A 17,728-nucleotide genomic window follows, 5' to 3' on the forward strand; every position below is an offset into this window, starting at 1 on the left:
ATAGTAGGCGCGCCGGTCGCAGGCTTAGCGCGTGAGCGGTGTAGCCGGGCTGCCGTGGAGGGGCTCGCCCGCGGGTCTCGGGGCCCTGCTCCCACCATGGGCCGCCGGAGGGCAGCGCGCGGGCCGGGCGCCGAAGGCGGCCGCACTCGGCGAACCGCGGGCCGCTCTCTGGAAGCGTTCGCCGAGGAGGTGAGCGTCGCGCTGCGCGGTAAGTACGGTGTGATCGGCGGCGGGCCCCGGGCTGGGGTCGGAGGCCAGGGCAGGTCGGCGGAGCCGCGCGTGACCCGGCCCCATTCTCCGCCCGGTGCAGCGTCCGTGGAGCCAGAGACGGCCGAGGACAGGGACAGCCGGAGCCCGGCGCCGCTGCCTTGCACGCTAGCCATGTGGGAGCTGGGCCACTGCGACCCCCGGCGCTGCACCGGCCGCAAGCTGGCCCGCCTAGGCCTGGTGCGCTGCCTGCGCCTCGGTCACAGGTTCGGCGGCCTCGTGCTCAGCCCCATGGGCTCCCAGTACGTGTCCCCCGCTGACAGGTAGGCGCGAGGAGCCGGGAGGGCGGGGTGCCTGCCTGGATCCTTATCTTAATAAGCCCCCGACTCTGGCGCATCACCCTTTCAGGGCTCACCTATTGATACTTATCTGTCTAGTTTGCCCCAATTGCCCAGCGTAGAGCCCAGAATATAGTAGATCTCAAATAAACGTGAAGAAATGAGCCTGTTTTAGTTCCCAGCTGCCCCAAAGCTTGGCTTATAAAGGGCCCCTGGAGGTAGTTCAGGGCAGGGGAATGGCGTTATTGTATCCCTAGCGAGGCCAGTCTCCAGGGACATACCTGTTCTAGGGCCATCGCCAACGCGGTGCTGGCCCCCAGAACCCTATGCTGCTCCTGGCAGACAGCTGGTGGCACAGTCGGGCGTGGCTGTCATCGACTGCTCCTGGGCCAGACTGGAGGAGACGCCCTTTGGGAAGATGCGGGGCAGTCACTTTCGGCTGCTGCCTCACCTGGTGGCTGCCAACCCTGTGAACTATGGCCGGCCCTGCAAACTGTCCTGTGTGGAGGCGTTTGCGGCCACCTTCTGCATCCTGGGTGAGTGTCGGCCTGGCAGCTGGCTGTGCTCCCAGCAGGGTGTTTTCTGCTGGCAAGTCACAGGAGAAACCGTGAGGGTGTGGGCAGAGGTGGTTGAGGTGGAAAGGTCAGGGTTTCTATCCCAGTTCCCACTTAAAAGTTTTCCCCCTGTGGGGTTGAGGTGGCAACATGAATAGCTGGCCTGCAAGCACTCAGATTTGCCTATTGTCTTGGCACCACTGCCCTGAGAGTCCTCCAGCACCCTTCAACTCATCCTCAGGGAATTTATGGTCCCAATAGAGGCCCAGATGGGCAGGGGGATTGAGTGGGCTGCAGAGGCAGGCATGGGCTGTCTGGACTTAGGATAGCATCTGGCAGGCGCATTTAGCTCCTGGGACAGCATTGGGTACGCTGGGGACACACTCAGGATTGGAAAGGGACTGTTGACATTCCTGGGTTTCCTGTTTCTGCGGCATCAGGCTTCTCAGACCTTGCTGTCATTTTGCTGCGGAAGTTCAAGTGGGGCAAGGCCTTCCTAGACCTGAACCGTCAGCTCTTGGACAAGTATGCAGCCTGCTGTGGCCCAGAGGAGGTGCTGCAGGCAGAGCAGGAGTTCCTGGCCCATGCCAAGGAGCGCCCAGAGGAGGAGATCGGTGAGGCCTGGCATGGATGTGAGCCCCGCCCCCGTTGGGAGCCAGGACCCTCCATGCCTGCCACCTCTTTGAGAAGCTCTAGGGGTGGAAGGCTGGGTTCTGCTCAAAGCTCACCTGTCACTGTCCTCTCTGCTCCCTCTGTTCAGATCCCTTTGATGTGGATTCAGGTCGAGAGTTTGCAAATCCCAACAGGCCCGTGGCTGGCACCCGGTAGGTCCTTAGTCTTCCCACCTTCGTGACAGCTCAGACCCAGGCTGTCCTCAGCCCTTCCTGCTCTGCAGAAACCAGGTGGGAGGTTTGGCTGTGGAGATGGGGGGTGTGGACGTCCCATTGAGAGGCTCTGGATTCAAGAACACGGGGAGTAAGAGGAATTTGTACTCGGCCTGAGGGCTCTTGTGGGTCAGGTGGTGCCTTTAGTGAAACAACTACTTCCAGGTTGCCCAGGGACAGTGATGACAGTGACAGTGAGGAGGAGTCTGAGGCACTGGGGCCCGAAGCTGAGGATGGAGGCCACAGCAGCAGCAGCCCAGAAGAGGAGGAGACGCAGGAGCAGGGGTCAGAGGCCAGGGCCCCTGCCGAGCTTTGGAAAGGAATCAAGAAACGGCAGAGAGACTGAAGGTTCCAGGCGTGTATTTTTCAAGGCAGAGTGATGAGGAAACCTAGCGACAGCAGCGGCGGAACTGGTGGGAACGACAGGCCTGGCGGTCCTGGCTCATCGATCGCATCTACGAGCAGCACTGGGCTCTGTCAGGTTCTCTCCCAAAGCTTCTGTCACAGCCTTGCTCTGGGTCCTGCCTCAGAGTCCCTAATGAAGCTGCAGGGACACTTCGTGAGCCTCTGTTTCTTTGCACTTGGCCTCGGCGCTTGGGGGAACTCTCAGCCTCTGGTGAGGCAGACCCTGGCTGGAAAGGTCTGGACAGGGGGGTGGTGGGCCACGGAGGAGGTCTTGTGTGGGCGCGAACATGTATGTGATAGGAGAAGCCAGCGTGGAGCTCCTTACACTGACCCACCAGCCTCGTAGAGTGAGTGATTCAAGGGACCCCCTCCTGGGCTGAGGGTCCAGGTGGGGGACTGGAGACCTGTGATATTCTTAGCAAACCTCCACATGCCCTCCCTGGGTGGAGGGTTCTGGAGCCCAGAGAGGGTGAGAACACGGTGGCTGTCACTTTCCCTCCACCTGGTGCCCTGGGAGCTGCTTCACTCCAAGGTTTGCGTTGTTCAGACTCAATCCCTGGCCTTCCTGCCTCTCAGCCTAGTGAGCGCCCTCCCCACAACCCCAGCTTCTAAGACAATTCGGCTGCAACACTGGTGACATTGGGGAGGGACCGTTCTTAGTTGGGGAGAGTACTGTCTGGCTTATTGGAAGATATTAAGCAGCATCCCTGAACTTTGTCCACTGGTACCAGAAGCATCCCCTTCAACCTCCAGGTGTGACAAATAAAATATCTCCAAACATGACCTAATGTCCCCTCCCACTGAGAAGCGAGTGCCTGGGGGCAATGGAACCCCGGGGAGGCAGCTGGGGAAGCTCACCTGGTGGCCAGGCTTCCTGTATTCCCTGTCCAGCGGGTAGCTGCTGGCCAGGCCCCACCAAGTTGGCCGCCCAGATACAGGGTTAGGGGGGTCCTTGCTGGGTGCAGGGAGTTCATAGCACATACCACATGGACACGCCAGGGCAGACAGAAGCTGGGGGACCCAACTATAGCACGAACGCCACATAGCAGGGGAGGGGGCACCACAGCCCTGGCTGCACTAAGCTGGTCACAGGGTGAGATGACACCGTGGGGACTTGGGGGTGGTTTGGGGGCTCGCAGCCGCAGGGGTCTCATGGGTCCGCCTCCATGTATTTCTCCAGCTCCCTGAGTCTCTTGACAAACTCCTGCGCCTCCCGGTTGGTGCGGCCCTCCAGCATCCTCAGTGCAGACCTCACTGCAGGCAGGAGGGCAGGGGCAGCATCAGGCCCTGCCAGCCCTTAGACCCTCTGCCCCCTGACTCCCCACTTACCCTGGGCTCTGGGCCGGCGCAGGTGCAGGGTGATGGGCTGCCCAGTCCTCGCGCTCCCCCCCACCTGGGGCCGCACGATGCCGCCAACGCTGCCCAAGCCGAGAGCTGCCTCCCCTGCAAAGTCGTTGGTGGACAGCCAGTCGTGATCCATGACCGTAAAGAGCACACAGGCACCGCGGCGGCGGCACACCTCTGCTGGCACGGAGCTGCAGGCGGGCAGACGGCAGTCACCTAGAGCCCTGCTGCCTGCTTGGCTGGGCGTTGGGCAGGCGGGGGCAACACTCACAAGTAGAAGAGTTCATCATACACCGGGTGCAGTGTCCGGCTTTTCACCTGGGTCCGCTGGCTGTGGACCAGCGGGAAAAAGTGCGGCGGGCCCAGCTCCACAATCACAAAGGGGTCACTCAGACCTGGGGGGCAGGGCAGTGAGCAGCTGCCGCCATCCCACTGGCCTGTCCCCACCCCGCCGTGCCTCTGCCCCTTACCGTTGGCATCCAGGGGGAGCAGGTCAGCAGCGTGCAGTACTTCCACCACCAGCCGCTGCTCAGCTGCCTCGTAGTAGCAACGGACACTCAGGCGCCCACACCGGTTATGCTCTAGTGACCTCTGCAAGAAGGCCGGTGGGCCCGTGAGCTCAGCTTGGGCTCGGGTGAGGCCATGTGCCCACTCCTGGACCACATACCTGCTTGAGTTTGTCCAGGTAATACTGCTCAATGCACTCGCGGGTGGAGCACTTGTGCAGGCGCAGCTCCTCCTCCAGCCTCTGCAGGGAGAGGAGGGAAGAAGGTGGACGCCAACTCCTCCCTGAAGGCAGGGCAGTGCAGGGCAGTGGCCCAGGTGAGGCCTCACCTTGTAGCTTCCGTCCCTCAGGTTCTCCAGGGGCAGACCCTGTCCATCTGCGTGGAAGAAAGTGACCAGGGCCTAGTGCGAGGCAAGAAGGGAGAGATGTCAGACTGTGGCGTGTGCTGGGGGCAGTGGACCAAAACAGGTGGAGCCTTGAGTTTGCATAGCACCAGGGTCCTGGGAGCCCGAGGCAGAGCCACCTGGCACACCAGGGGCATATCAAAAGCCCCCAGCAGCTTGGGGGAATGCTGGTGCCTGAGGCCAGACACTGCCTTAACAGGTAGCACAGGTGCTACTGACCCAGGTGGGCTGGCAGGGAGCAATGCCCTGGTGGGTGCTTTGAGGAAGAGCTGTCCAGACTTGGCAAGCCAATGCATCTGGCCTGGGGCAGCGGGGCCCCGGGGAGGGGCAGCAGCCTCCCCCCTCCGCAGCCCAGCAGAGGTGGCACCTCCACAAGGTCCTACCTCCAAGGTGAAATGGAAGCGGCTGTAGAAGTCGGCCGAGACGTCAAGGTTGGTGCCCAGCGCCTGCAGAATGGCCTGCAAAAGCAGCTCCCAGAGGGCCTCCAGCACCCTGCAGGGACACAGCATCTGTGACTGGACCCTGGCCCGCCCTGCTCCACCCGGCCCAGTCCATACCTGTTCAGGTTCTCCTTCTCCAGCAAGGCGTTCAGCAGGGCCAGCTTCTCATCTAGGTATTTCATGAGTGGGGCCACAGCCTGCGGGGAGAGTCCTCAGGGCCAGACTGCACCCGGGCCCCACCACACACGCTCCCCACCAGGCTGAGCCCGCAGCTGGCCGAGCACTCACCTCATCGTTCTGGATGGAGTCAGGTGAGAGGCTGATGTGCTGCACGTACTTCCTGATGTCACCCACCATCTGAGGGAGAGCAGGGCTCAGCACTGAGGGGAGTGGGGGTAGAGGGGGAGCCAGGTCCCTACCCCCACCTTCCTTGCCCACCTTGGAGGTCAGGTGCGCAGTCACAGTGCAGGCCTCCCGCTGCAGGTCCTCGTCCAGGGCCTGTGTGCAGTTGAGTAGAGCACGCGGGAGCCCTCCTGTGAGCCCCGCGGCCCCCTCTGGCCATGCCAGGCCTCGGAGTGCCTGGCCAGCAGCCCGGCGCAGGAGCTCCACATTGTTGAGGACCACACAGAGCTGGAGAGATGTGCCAGATTGTGTGTGTTGGGGGGGTTAGTGTTCCTGTGGTCATATGGTGGCCCCCCCACCTCCTACCCCCATCCACCTGCCTGCCAGCCCACTCACCGGCTCACTCACTGCCTCGCCTGAGGCCCTGGGCTGAGTGTCCACCTTCTTCCGCAGCAGCTCAGTGTAGAAGAGGGCAGCCTCACACAGGTCCTGGGAGGACACAGGGGCTCGAGAGCTGTGGGCCACATCTGGCCCTGTGGACCCCGACCTATTCTTGGGCTGTAGTTCCCACCTGGCTAAGCTGGGTGCCCAGCCCCTGGGCCTGGACAGGGTCTGGCCATGCTAAGCAGGTCCACAGCTCCTGGATGTGGCTGAAGCAGAGACTTGCAGTGGCCACCGAGCTGCTGTGCTTGGAGTTCTCCATTGGTTCCAGCTGGAAAGGCAAAAGGCAGCCTGGGTTTGGGGGGGCCCTGGATGGGTCCCAGTACCCTCGAGCCAGGTGCTCACTCACTGTGTCCACATCAACAGCTCCCTGCAGCCTCCATTTGGCCTGGTCCCGCAGCACCTGCAGCCAAAGCTTCACGGCAGGTAGGAATGGGGCGTGGATGCCGACCAGGGCCAGGGAGCGGCTGTCCCTGCAGCAGGAGGCCAGCAGTCAAAGCACGCCCACCTCAGGCACCCTGAGCCAGCGTGGCCTAGGGTCCCTGGGCTAAGCAGCACCCAGAAGAGCCTCCTGCACAGGGCCCTTGGGCTCCTGCTCCAGAGCCCGCCTAGAGGAAACTAGAGAACATGGGAGGGGGCAGGTGAGGGAGGGAAACAGGTGCACGGAGGGGGAAGTGGAGGGAGGGAGTAGGTGGTGGAGGGGGAAAAGGGAGGGGTGAGGGGACAGGACACCCACCGGCCCAGGATGCTGCTCCAAAAGCGCTGGATGTCTGCCAGGGACAGGTAGAGCTCAAAGAGCCGGGACGCCACCTCGAGGGTCATTTTGGAGCTCAAGTCCTCCGTCAGTACCCACACCTCCTCAGCTACCTGCCCCGAAAGGTGGAGTCAAGCTGCCAGCAGCAAGGAAACCCAGGCCCTTTCCCAGCCAGAAAGGCTCTCCCCATCCCCCTGCCTCACCAGACGCTCCAGCTGCCGGAAGGTGAGGGTAAAGAAGTCGATCTTGATGATGCTGCAAAGGACACATCTCAGACACCTGCTCGACCCTGGCCCCAGGCCCCAGTGGCAGCACTTGAGGGGCTGGGTGCAGGGGCGGCAGGAAGAGCCCTGGGGGCCACCTGTGGAAGAGGCTGGCATAGATGCTGTAGCAGGACTGCAGGTCCTCATAGACGGCGTCAACCAGCTCCACCAGCCCAGCAAGTCGCTGCGGTCCCGGCTGCAAGGAAGCAGGGTTCACACTGTGTTCACACTGCGCCCCCTGCCACACTCCCCTTCCCCTGCCCCCATGGCCAAACCCTCTTTGAGCTGTACCTGCTCGCGAGGACTCTTGGCGTTCAGGAGCCTGTCGTACCATTCCCGGTTTCCTCTCTGCATGGCGGCAGCAGGGGGAGGGGAAAGAAGGGCAGAGGGCCTGGGTTACAGCAGGGCCAGGGCCAGAGGGGGGGGCACTGGCAGCGAGAGGGGCGGGGCGGGGCAGGTGGCCCTGACCAGGCTACCAGACGCACTTTCAGGGCAGCAGTGATGTCCGTGTTTAGCTCCGTCTCGAAGGGGCAGACTTCAAAGGAAGGCTGGAAGAGCTGCAGCTTGTCCAGACACCTGGTGGAGGAGCCACAGGTGACGGGCGGCTGCCGGGCCTGGCCCCCTGCCCCTCCTGTGCTAGCAGCCGCACCCACCTCAGCAGCAGCTCCAGGCGATGTATGGCGGTGCTGTTGGTGGCAGGGAAGTAGTCCCGGAGCTGGCGCAGCAGCCGCAGCGCGAACTCGGAGAAGGCAGAGAAGCTGTCGGCCAGGCTCTCCTCCTGGGGGCACAGGGCCCTTTAGAGCTGATCTCTCGGGTCCTCCCCCCGGGGCGGGGCCAGCGAGTCAGCAAAGCTTTGCCCCGAGGAGCAGCCTCCAGCCCCACTGACCTCTCGCTGCTGCCCTCTCCAACCTCAGCCTCCACAGCTTCCCCTAGCGGCACCGACGGCCTCGTGTTTGCACCACCCGCTGTTCCCTCTGCTCTGTCTCTGCAGCGCCCAGAACTCCCTCTGCTGTTCCTGCTGACAGGCATGACCCCCCTCCAACACCCCTCGCCCCGTCTCAGTATTGCACACCACCGCTCTTCCCCAAATCAACTCCCTCGCGGGACATGAACCCGACGAAGAGAGGACTGCCCCTCACTGCGGGCCCCAGCCCGAGCAGGCCCTCGGCACGCCCTCCAAGAACATTTTCAGGCCGCACGGCCAAGCCCACCTGCTCCTGGGGCAGTGAGGCCGCCTCTTCCCAGTGCGCCTGCATGTCCTCCAGCAGCCCCAGCAGGTAGCCGTAGTCCAGGGTGCAGGTCTGATGGTGGCGGCTGCTGACCTGCCAGTGCCTGTGGGGGCCCCAGCCCAGAGCCAGGGCAGCGGTGTCGGACAGGACCCTACGTCTAAGAGACCTCCGAGCGCCCCGCCCACTCACGGGAATGGCCTTCTCATGCCCCGCCCAGCCAATGCCACCGCCCCGCCCCTCGCCGTGCGCCCCGCCCACTCACGGGAATGGCCTTCTCATGCCCCGCCCAGCCAATGCCACCGCCCCGCCCCTCGCCGTGCGCCCCGCCCACTCACAGCACCGCCAGTTGCAGGGCAGACAGGTTGCTTTGAGCGCCGTGCAGGCAGAGCACAGTGGCCGCCGGCGCGCTGAGGTCGCCCCGCCAGCTGCTGGAGTTGGGCTGGGGGAGGGACTGGGCGTGGGTGGAGGTGGGAGACCCCCATCCCCTCCCGCTTGCGGTCCCCGTTGCTTGCCTTCCCCAGGCAGTGCCCAGCTGCCGTGGGGACCCGAGGGCGCCTCTACCTCCTCGGCTCGGTGCTCGAACTGCAGCAGACGGCTGAGCAGCAGCAGATAGGACAGGAAGCCCGACCGCCCGCGCTGGCTCATGCCCGTATCTCTCTGGAACACAGGGCCCTTCATCAGGGGCCCGAGCCATGGGCTGGGGTGCAGGGCCGGGGTCCCCACGGTTCCCCACGGCTCCCCACCTGCGTGGTGATCAGCTTGAGCACTAGCTGGCAGTCTCCCTGCACGCGGGAGGCGCTGGAGCGTGGTTCCAGCTTGAACCATCGGTCCTCGCCAGCCACGGGCACCTCCTGCAGGAAGGGAACTCAGAATGGCGAGTTCTCAGAGGCTGTGGGGCTGTGGGGAGAACACAGGCCTCCACGCTTCCCAGGAGACTGGGGTGACTGGCACAGAGTAAGCACTCGGAAGTGCCGGGACAGAGTCCCAAGGAGACTGCCCCTGTGCCCCCCTTCAGTGAGGCTTTCCCCCATGGCCCTAGAAGGATGGAGGACTGGGGGGGGGGGGGGCGGATTACAGGACACAGCCACTGGCAGTGTCCCAGGAGCCTAGGCACCCGCAAGCAGGTGTTCCGTGAGTGAAGCCTCCGCACCCACTCACCCAGATGGGTATGTTGAGGCAGCCCAGGAAGTCATCGGTGTGGTCCTCTGTGGGCCCCGCCTTCCCGTTGGCCCGGGCTGACTTGACGATCTGTTTGAAATACCTGAGCACAGCAGGGTGGGCATCACACGTGTGGTCTCTGGGGAGCCACCAGCACTGGGAGGGCACAAGGGTCCCACCTGCTGTACCTGCCCATGCCTTTCAGGCCGATGACTTCATTTAGCTTCCTGCATGCCTCCACCAGGGACACATCATCGTCATGGTCCCTGAGGAAGGGGCACCCGGCTTGTCTGGAGCCCAGCCCAGCCTGAGTGCCCCCTCCCACTCCCCTCGGCCCAGAGGCACCCACAGCCCCTGCCTGCAGGGCACAGGGTCTATACCAGATGTCTAGGTGCAGCTGGTCCGTGCTGACATCCTCAATCTCACTACAAGGAAAATAGAGATATCTGTGAGGGGCTGCCCAAGGCTGGGCAGGGACCATTTTAGGAGACACAGGGAAGCGTCCATGACAGGGTGTGTGGCCCTGAGGACACGGATCTCTCTGAGACTCAGTTTCTCCTCTAGCAAGTGGGCATATGAAGCCACCTTGTTTCCTAGGCAGGCACTGAGGCTACTTACAGGGGTCACCCTCTGGTCACAGCCACCCCCGTGTACCCAGGGCTGGTCTGGCACTGCAGGCAATGCCTCCCTGACCATCTGCTGGGTGAGGGGGCTTACAAGACGAAGTGCTCCTTCCAGACAGGGTTCAGGGTGCTGCTCTTGACCTCGGTGACCTGGATGCTCTTCGCTGGCTGCGGGCTGCCACGCTTGGCACCCTTCCGGAAGCTGAAGCGCTGCTCCTTGTGCGGGCCTGGCTCCCGCGGGGTGCCCGAGGCGGACAGGATGCCCAGCATGCAGTACGGGTCACTGAAGCCTGGGACACAGCAGGTGCCTCAGTCCCTGACCTCAGACCCCCTCCTCTCCATCGTAACCAGGTCTGGGAGCAGCGAACCCGTCCAGGCCAGTCCTCGCTCACCATTGGGGTCTTTGGCCAGCAGGTTCTTGGCACGCATGACCGACACTTTCAGGGCATATGTGGGGGCCTGTGGGCAGAGAGGTGCTGAGGAGCCTCTAGGGGTTCAGCCCTGCCCTGTGCCCTCCACCCAAGTCCTTGAACATGGGCATGTGGCTGGTCAGCTCTGCACAGGCAGGTGGCAGCCTCACCTTGGCCTTCTTCACACTCTCAATGGCCTCTGCATGCTCCTCGGGGCTGGTGCCAAACACCTGTGGGGTGCAGGCAGGTGTGAGGGCCCAGATGACCCCCAAAGCAAGGCCGGCCATCCCCGTGGGGGCCTCACGCATGGCCCCAGACAGGGATGCCCGACTGCAAATGTCATGGGTGGGGGTAGCACACAGGAGAGAGAAAAGATGTGTCTGCTTGTCCTTCCTACCCTTCTGTGTGTGCGTGTGTGTGTCTATCCTTCCGGTGTGCCGGTCAGCCTGTATGTGTGTCTGTCTGTGCACACACACATACGTGTATGTTGTGTACATGGTGCACGTTTGTGTGTTGTTCAGGTGACTGATAGTGATGTCAGTGGTGGGCAGTGGTCCCGGTCCTTTTCAGAGCAGGACAGACCGGGCCAATGGGGCTCACCTGCTGAAGGTAGCTCAGCAGGGCCTCCTGGTCGTCCACTTGGTCGGGGCCCATGGTTCCTGCTCGATAGAGGACGGTGTACAAGGCTTCCTCATAGAGCATCTCTACCTGTGGGTGGTGTGGGGAGCACACCCTGAGTCTCTTGCCACCACACCCCTGTCTCCCTTTAGGCCCCTTGGGCCCACCCTCTATGTGTCCAGCCCCCAGCCCTCAGCAGCTCCTCCCACTGGCAGAGATCCACGCCCTGCCTCAGTGCCTTTGCACCTGCCTAGCCCTCTGCTGGGGGCTGTTACTCATCCCTGACCTCTGCTCCTTACTCACTTGCACGGGGAGGCCTGGCCCACCACGCAGACACCTTTACTGTCCACCGAGCCCCAGACTCTGGCCTGGCACACAGTAGGTGCTCGCAGCCTCACCCTAGGGCCGGAACCCCATCCCTCTTACCTCCTCCTGGGTCAGGGCTCTCAGGCCACGGTTGGGGTCCACAGGCTCAGTGGGGGCTGGCGAGCTGCTGCGCAATAGGACCTAAGAGGGGGTGCTGGGGTGAGGGTCTCCGAAGGTGGGGGTCCTGTGGCTGATTGGGTGGGGGGGTGATCCAGGGAGGGATGGAAGCCAGATGTGGAGGGGCAGGTGAGGAGGCCTGGCACAATGCCCCCATGCTACACAGCAGTGCCCGAGATCCATCCTCACCTCAGGGCATGGCAGGCTCCGTCTGCCTTCCTCCTTCTTCAGGATGAGGCGCATCTGGGTGAAGAACTCCACGCCATCCCCTGGTTTCCTGCCGAGAAAGGCCAGGCATGGGATCAACAGCCCCTCCCCAAAGCTCAGGGCTCACAGCACACGCTGCCAGCTCAGGACCGGCCACCAGCCACATGACTGAAGGCAGGCCTTGGGCACAGCGCGATGTCCACAGGGCACCCCATGTTCTTGGGTCCAGACCCTCCCGGGCTCCCTTTGGGCCGTGGGGCACCCACCAGGCCCCCGTGGCAGGCTCCTGCGGGTCAGCACTGGCGCTCCCCGGCTCCTCCTCAGTCCTGCGGCGGAAAGACGGACAGACCTGCACCTGCCTGAGCACGCTGCTCTTGATCTCCAGCAAGGTGGACATGGTGGGGGCCTGTGGGCAGAGAGCACGGCTGTGCCTTCCGGTCCTCCGTGCCTCCATCAGTTCAGCAGCATCGCCATACACTCCCCAAGAAGCTTCACACAGCAGATTTAGCAATTACTAAATTAACCAAAAACCAACAGAAGCCATGATCCTGGGAACAGCCTGAGGCAGGAGGAGAGGGCACCTCGGCAAAGAGAGGGCTGGCACTATCATGGCCACCAGAGGCAGGGGGGTTTGGGAGGGCAGCGGCCCGGGAGATCACCCCCCGCCCCGGACTGTGCCAAGTCACTTGGTCTAAGTCATCAGCCTGGGCAGAGGGCCACTGTCATTTCCACTTGAGTGGAAGGGGCTGCTCCCTCTGCAGCCCCCAAAGCCAGAGTAGCAGCGGCTGCTTGAGCTGTTGCCAGGGCAACCGCCAGCTGCTGTGTCTGCATGTGACAGGGGCTACAGGGGCTCTACATCTCACAGGCAAACGTGACGCAGGAGCCCAGTGGCCTGAGCTGCAGGGATGGATGTGTCTGTGAGAACCAAATGTTCAAGGTGGTGCGGTATGGGGGGGGGGGGGCAGCTCCCTACCTGTATTTTTCACTCAGCATCTCCCTGCATAATGCTCAGCCCTGGAGAGGGGTGCTGCTCTGTTCCCCTCATCGGGATGAGGAAACTGAGGCCCAGGGTTAGGAAGCTGCCCAAGGCCACAGAGCCAGCAGGCAGCCGGTAGTGGAGGCCAGGTCCCCCTGGGTCCTGTGTCCAAGCACTAAGCTCCTGGCACATCCCGAGTCCTGGGGTCTAGGTGGGCCACCCTACCCCTCTCTGACCGTACCTCCCTCCTCCCTTAGCCCAATGCCGAGATGGGGGCCACAGCGGTGTCTGGGCACAGGTGTCTGGGAGTGGTGGCTCATTCCGAGTGCTCAGAGACGCCTCAGGTTCCCCTGGGATCCTGGGCTGGTGGTGATCTCGTGGCACCCAACAGCCTCGGGCCTGGGAGCCAACCGGCACCTCACCCAGGGCTTCAACAGTGGGCCTGTGGCCAGCCCCCCAGGAAGCACTCACTGGCTGCCAAGGCCCCTCAGCCCATATGGGGCAGGAGTGAGCCTGGCGCAGAGCTACAGAGCCCTCTACCTGTGTGATGGGCCCCAGTGGGACTGCTTCCCAAGCTGTCCCTGCCTCCAACCCTCAGGGCCTGGACAGCAGCACAGAACATCCCTGCTAGTGCCCAGGCACCAGGGCCAGCACCACAGCTCCCATTGGTCCAGCCAGCAAACTGAGGCCAGCCATGGTGGCACTGGGCCAAGCCAAATGGCCGGGTCTGCTTGGTCCCCTGGCTGTCTCCAAGGCCCGGGGTGAATGGGAAATGACAATTCTGCAAAGTGGATGCCCCATTTCACAGCCCAGGCCTGGGGTGACTTGCTCAGAGCCAGGATTCAAACCCAAGGCTCCAGGCCAGGCTGTCTCCCACTAGCCTCTCGGTGGTTCTGAGGCAGGTGAGTCTGGGGTGGCTGAGCTGAACCAAAAAGCCAGGTCGGCTCCTCCGTCAGTGTCCCCCGTGGCCAGCTGGGCATCCTCAGAGGGATAAACACCTTCAGGGCACTGGATGCCCTTCTCACAGAAATCAGGTCCCTGGCAACTTGGGGGTGGGGGTAGGGAGTGGCAGGATGTCTGGCCTCACATGCTAGTTCTCCGCGCCATCTTCTCGGTCTTCTCTTTCCAGCCTGGCCCTTACTACCCCTTCCCCTCTTTTTCATTGATTCCTGATTCCCATCTCGCCCAGGCCGCAGTGACTTCCCAGACAGTGTAGCCTGCACACCCGAAGGGCGATGCCCATTACAAATGCTGCTCCCTGGGGTCTCAGCCCAACCGGGGCCCTGGGGAGGGGCCCAGGAGTATGAATTGTAACCAGCTCTGCAAGTGTTCTTAGAGCTCCATGAGACCAGCTGTCAAGGGTAGCTAGATGCTTCTGGAATGAACGCATGAACAATGAGTTTACCCCGTGAGTTCGTTATTCCTTCGAGGTCCCCTCATACCGTCCTTACCCGTTTCCACGCAATGTTCTCCATGCAATATTCCTCCTCCCACTTCTCTCACTGACCCCCCTCCCCATCTCCTCCGTGCTGCCCACGGGAGCCTGGGCCCCCACCAGTTCTGTAGGGGTCTTTCCCCCAATGGAGAGACGGTGGTCCAGGAAGTTCGGAAGATGATCAGATGAGTATGTATATTTTTAACCCCCCTAACACCCTGGGGTAGGTGAAGGAGATGGGCGGGGCTTTCACTGACTCGGATTTCGGGGAGGCCAGGATCCTACGAGGATCGTGGGAGGGTGGGAGGGACGGTGCGCTGGGGCGTCTTCCTTCCCGGCCGGTTGCCTGGGAAACACCGCAAAGCGTCTTCAGGGTCCTCAGCGGGATCCCACCCCCGCGGCAGACTGACCAGCCGCCCCTACCCCGACCCCCTCCCACTCCTGTGCTCCCGGGGGAGGGCGCACAGCGGGGCGCGGGTAGAAATGCCGGAGATGCGCTCCTCCGAGCTCGCACCGGCCTCAGTTTCCCCGGGGTCGGGGGCGAGTCTTTGCGACCTCCCGCCGCCCTCCGCCTGGGGGCCTCCCAGTGCCGCCTGGAGGTACCCACGCAGGAGGTGAAGGGGTCGGCATCCCAGGTCCATCCGGGTGGGCGCCGGCCAAGCTTCGACGGCGCGAGATGGAATCGCAACACTCACCGTGGGCTTGGGGTCCTGCGGCGGGGATGGGGTCCCTGCGGGCCCCCTTCTCACACGGACCCTCCGGGACGCCCTGGACAGCGACCGCTCGCAGCCAGGCGCGCCTACGACTGAGCGCAGCTGACCCACCGCGGCTGCGGCCGGGGTGGGGGTGGGGGCGGGACCTGGCCGGCTCGCCCCGCCCCTGCGGGCCCACCCCCGCACGCCCCCTCCCCCTCCCCTGCACCCCCGCGTGCCCTACCGTGAGCGAGGCCGGGCGAGGGTCCCTGCTCTCCCAGGGCCGGGGCCAAGGAGCTCCCTCCCCCAGGGGTCGGGGCGCAGAGCTGTCAGTCAACCCATCGGTTGTTGCCGACCTGAAAGCAGGCTCAGCTCCGCGTCAGGAGCCCCTCCCGAGGCCAGAGTCGCCGAGACCGAACAAGAGACTTTTGGGGAAGGGCTGTGCAGCCACCTCCGGAGTCATCCTCCCAGCCCCGCGCTGTCCCCGGTGGCAACCTGGAGCAGGCCTGGGTCTGGGGACTTGGCCACCTCGGGCCTAACGGCTCCCTCCTCTCAAGGGGGCGAGTCCACACCAGGGGCGAGGGGTACTGCAGTCATCAACCCAGGATGCCCGTAAGACCTCGACTACCTGTTGAGGTGATCGTCCCCATGGTCCGGATGAGGCCCCATCCACCCCAGGTTGAGCCACAGTCCTGGTCACACAGCCTGTGGAACCCCAGAGCCTGAGCTGGACCCCACCCGCGCATTTCCCAGCCCACTTTTAGGGTCCCTTTCTGGGCTCCCCACTCCATATCCACACAACATTCTGGAACTTGACCGCGATCACCTGGAGAGCTTGTTAACACAGATTGCTGGCCCACCCCAAACCTGCTGATTCCAAAAGTCTGGGTTGGGGCGGGCCATCTGCAGGTCTACAAGCTCCAGTGCTGCTGGGGGTCTGGGCCACGCTGGAGGGTTGTGGGGGCTGTGCAGAGGTTCTGTTCCTGCGGTGCACAGGGTCCCCGGGTCCCAGCCCTGCTTTGGGCTCACCCTGCTGGATCCTCAGAGCACCTTGTCCTTGGGGATCAGACAGAGATTTGGAGTTTTCACCCTGGAGGACAGAAACACAAGCCTGGAACCCACAGCTCAGGCCCAGAGGCAAGGCCAGGGGCCAGGCCAGCTGAAGGGAGACCCAAAGGCTGGAATAGCAGGGCTCCAGAGCATAGCTCCACGCAGGGAGGCACTGCATCTTTCAGCGAATTGCCCGCCCACAGGGTGCTTCTCCCTGTACACAGGGGTGGGGTGGACATCTCTCTGATGGGGCTACTACCTGTCGCAGCTTCCAGATCCAGACTCACATCATGCTGCCCTATACCACCCACCCATCGTCGTAGGAAGAAACAAAGAACTACCGTGTGTGTGTGTGTGTGTGTGTGTGTGTGTGTGTATGAGAGAGAGAGAGAGAGAGAGAGAGAGAGAGAGAGAGAGAGAGAGAGAGAGAGAGGGACTGCAGGAGGATTAGAGACTGCATTACAGGGTGCGGGGATAGAATTGCAGGTTAGGTTTTCCTATAAGCTCTGTCCCGAGGCCCTACTTCCATCCTGACCCAGCACAGCCAGGCAGATGAGGCAGAGGCTGTTCAGGATATGCATGGGCTGCTTGGGACAGAGATGAGTCACGGAAGCAGGAGCAGGGGCCTGGAGTCAGGCCACCAGCTGCTACTGGGCTTCCTTCTGCAGGGTGCAGCAATCCGTATGGGGACAGCTTGTCCTTCCCTGGGGGACTGGCAGGTCCTGAGCCAGGATTTTGGAACTGGTTCCCCTACCCCTGCAATTTTATGTCAGGTTCTATCAACCTGTTGGAACAAACACCAGTCCGGTTGCCATGGTGATCATAATGGCTTGGGAGAAAGAACTGAGACTCTGTAGCAGCTGTAAACAGGAAGTTAGGAGGGGCTGCTGCTAGGGGAGGAGGCCCCTGCTTGTACCACCCACCCATGCCCTGGGGACCCAGGGGGCGGCCCATGGTGGAGGCACCAGCCCTGAAACTAATTAACTAGCCAGATGGCAGAGGGCCCCAGGAGACTTCACCATTCTCTGTAGATAAGTGAACTGAAGCCCAGAGAGGGGAAGGGGCTTGTCTAGGGCCACACAGCAACAGGCTGGGTCCCAAGCTTAGCCCTGAGCCTGTTTCCCTAGGAAAGGAGGAGCCCTAGGACTTCCCTCCACACACACTGCCAGGGGCTGGAGCGATGGTCCCATTTGTAGCTGATCCCTTCATTCTCCCGACCTGTTCTGAGGCTGAAGTCAGGCCCACCTGAGTCAGTGTCACCCTGGCTCCCCTGGCCCAGACCCCTAACAGTGGTCCTGCGCAGCACGGCCAGTGCCCTGCTTTGGAGGTGGAAAGGGGAGGTGGGGGGCAGGAGGGGGTCACGTCACAGCAGCTGTTAGGGCACAACATTCTGCCTAGAGGTCAGGGCTCTGTGGAGCTGGTGGGGAGGTGGGGGTCATACCCTCTGGGCTCTGACAGGAAAGCGCCTGGCAGGTGTGTGTGTGTTGGGGGTGTGGGTGTGGCTTTCCCTCCTAGGGCCAGGAGAAAAACACCCAGCTCTGAGCTCTGGATAAGCACTCTGAAGGCCAATGTAGAGCAGGGAAAGGCTGGCACAGGAGATGAGGACACGGGTGAGTCCACCCCACCCCTACAGGCTTAAATAACCCACCAGCTCACACTCTCTGGGGGCAGCCCTTGGAATTGCAGGCCCGGCCTCCTGGCAGTCAGGGTCCTCCCAGGCCCTCTGAGCCTCTGCACCAGTCCAGGACAAAAGGGGTGGGCCATGGGAGTGGGGCCAGGGTTCCTGCCTGCCCTCGTGGCAGGACCCTGAGGACTGCGGGAATCTGTTCCATCACCTGGGCCATTGTGAGTGGTTCTGCCAGCAGAGGTGGCTCCAGGTGGGAAGGGGTCTGGCCCAAATGGCCCCCTGCCTGAGAGGCTGCTTCCTGGGGCGCAGTCACCAGCAGCTCAGTGGGGTCCTGCTGTT

At 62.8% G+C, this 17,728-nt stretch overlaps 2 protein-coding genes across 2 annotated transcripts; one reads left to right on the forward strand and one right to left on the reverse strand.

The window, feature by feature from the left end:
• Positions 1–64: 64 nt before the first annotated feature.
• Positions 65–2,541, forward strand: TSR3 (TSR3 ribosome maturation factor). The gene is made up of 6 exons (XM_036310643.1): positions 65–208; positions 311–530; positions 888–1,081; positions 1,540–1,713; positions 1,860–1,923; positions 2,149–2,541. The coding sequence occupies exons 1-6, from the start codon at positions 97–99 to the stop codon at positions 2,327–2,329; spliced, it is 945 nt and encodes a 314-aa protein (XP_036166536.1). The 5' UTR covers positions 65–96; the 3' UTR covers positions 2,330–2,541.
• BAIAP3 (BAI1 associated protein 3) lies at positions 2,327–14,834 on the reverse strand. Its single transcript, XM_036310630.1, has 34 exons — positions 14,716–14,834; positions 11,876–12,015; positions 11,592–11,679; positions 11,346–11,426; positions 10,902–11,009; positions 10,472–10,531; positions 10,284–10,350; positions 9,986–10,181; positions 9,649–9,693; positions 9,457–9,534; positions 9,269–9,371; positions 8,854–8,961; positions 8,672–8,767; positions 8,446–8,549; positions 8,093–8,213; positions 7,535–7,659; positions 7,367–7,457; positions 7,173–7,229; positions 6,980–7,077; positions 6,822–6,873; positions 6,601–6,731; positions 6,214–6,337; positions 5,995–6,135; positions 5,820–5,912; positions 5,520–5,711; positions 5,370–5,438; positions 5,199–5,278; positions 5,025–5,133; positions 4,567–4,638; positions 4,400–4,480; positions 4,203–4,323; positions 4,004–4,127; positions 3,718–3,923; positions 2,327–3,642 (listed from the first exon to the last, which is right to left on the reverse strand). The coding sequence occupies exons 2-34, from the start codon at positions 12,004–12,006 to the stop codon at positions 3,539–3,541; spliced, it is 3,456 nt and encodes a 1,151-aa protein (XP_036166523.1). The 5' UTR covers positions 12,007–12,015; positions 14,716–14,834; the 3' UTR covers positions 2,327–3,538.
• Between the last annotated feature and the right edge of the window lie 2,894 nt (positions 14,835–17,728).

This window comes from Myotis myotis, unplaced genomic scaffold (assembly GCF_014108235.1).
Source record: "Myotis myotis isolate mMyoMyo1 unplaced genomic scaffold, mMyoMyo1.p scaffold_m19_p_5, whole genome shotgun sequence".
Taxonomy (NCBI): domain Eukaryota; kingdom Metazoa; phylum Chordata; class Mammalia; order Chiroptera; family Vespertilionidae; genus Myotis; species Myotis myotis.

Bases quoted from the DNA above. Each gene is read 5' to 3' on its own strand.
- TSR3 (XM_036310643.1), top strand. From the start codon at position 97: ATGGGCCGCCGGAGGGCAGCGCGCGGGCCGGGCGCCGAAGGCGGCCGC. The intron at 1,082-1,539 runs GTGAGTGTCGGC...CTGCGGCATCAG, and splicing joins GGCCACCTTCTGCATCCTGG to GCTTCTCAGACCTTGCTGTC. The intron at 1,714-1,859 runs GTGAGGCCTGGC...CCCTCTGTTCAG, and splicing joins GCGCCCAGAGGAGGAGATCG to ATCCCTTTGATGTGGATTCA.
- BAIAP3 (XM_036310630.1), bottom strand. From the start codon at position 12,006: ATGTCCACCTTGCTGGAGATCAAGAGCAGCGTGCTCAGGCAGGTGCAG. The intron at 8,550-8,671 runs GTAGAGGCGCCC...TCCCTCCCCCAG, and splicing joins TCGAGCACCGAGCCGAGGAG to CCCAACTCCAGCAGCTGGCG. The intron at 5,913-5,994 runs GTGGGAACTACA...GTGTCCTCCCAG, and splicing joins TGGGCACCCAGCTTAGCCAG to GACCTGTGTGAGGCTGCCCT.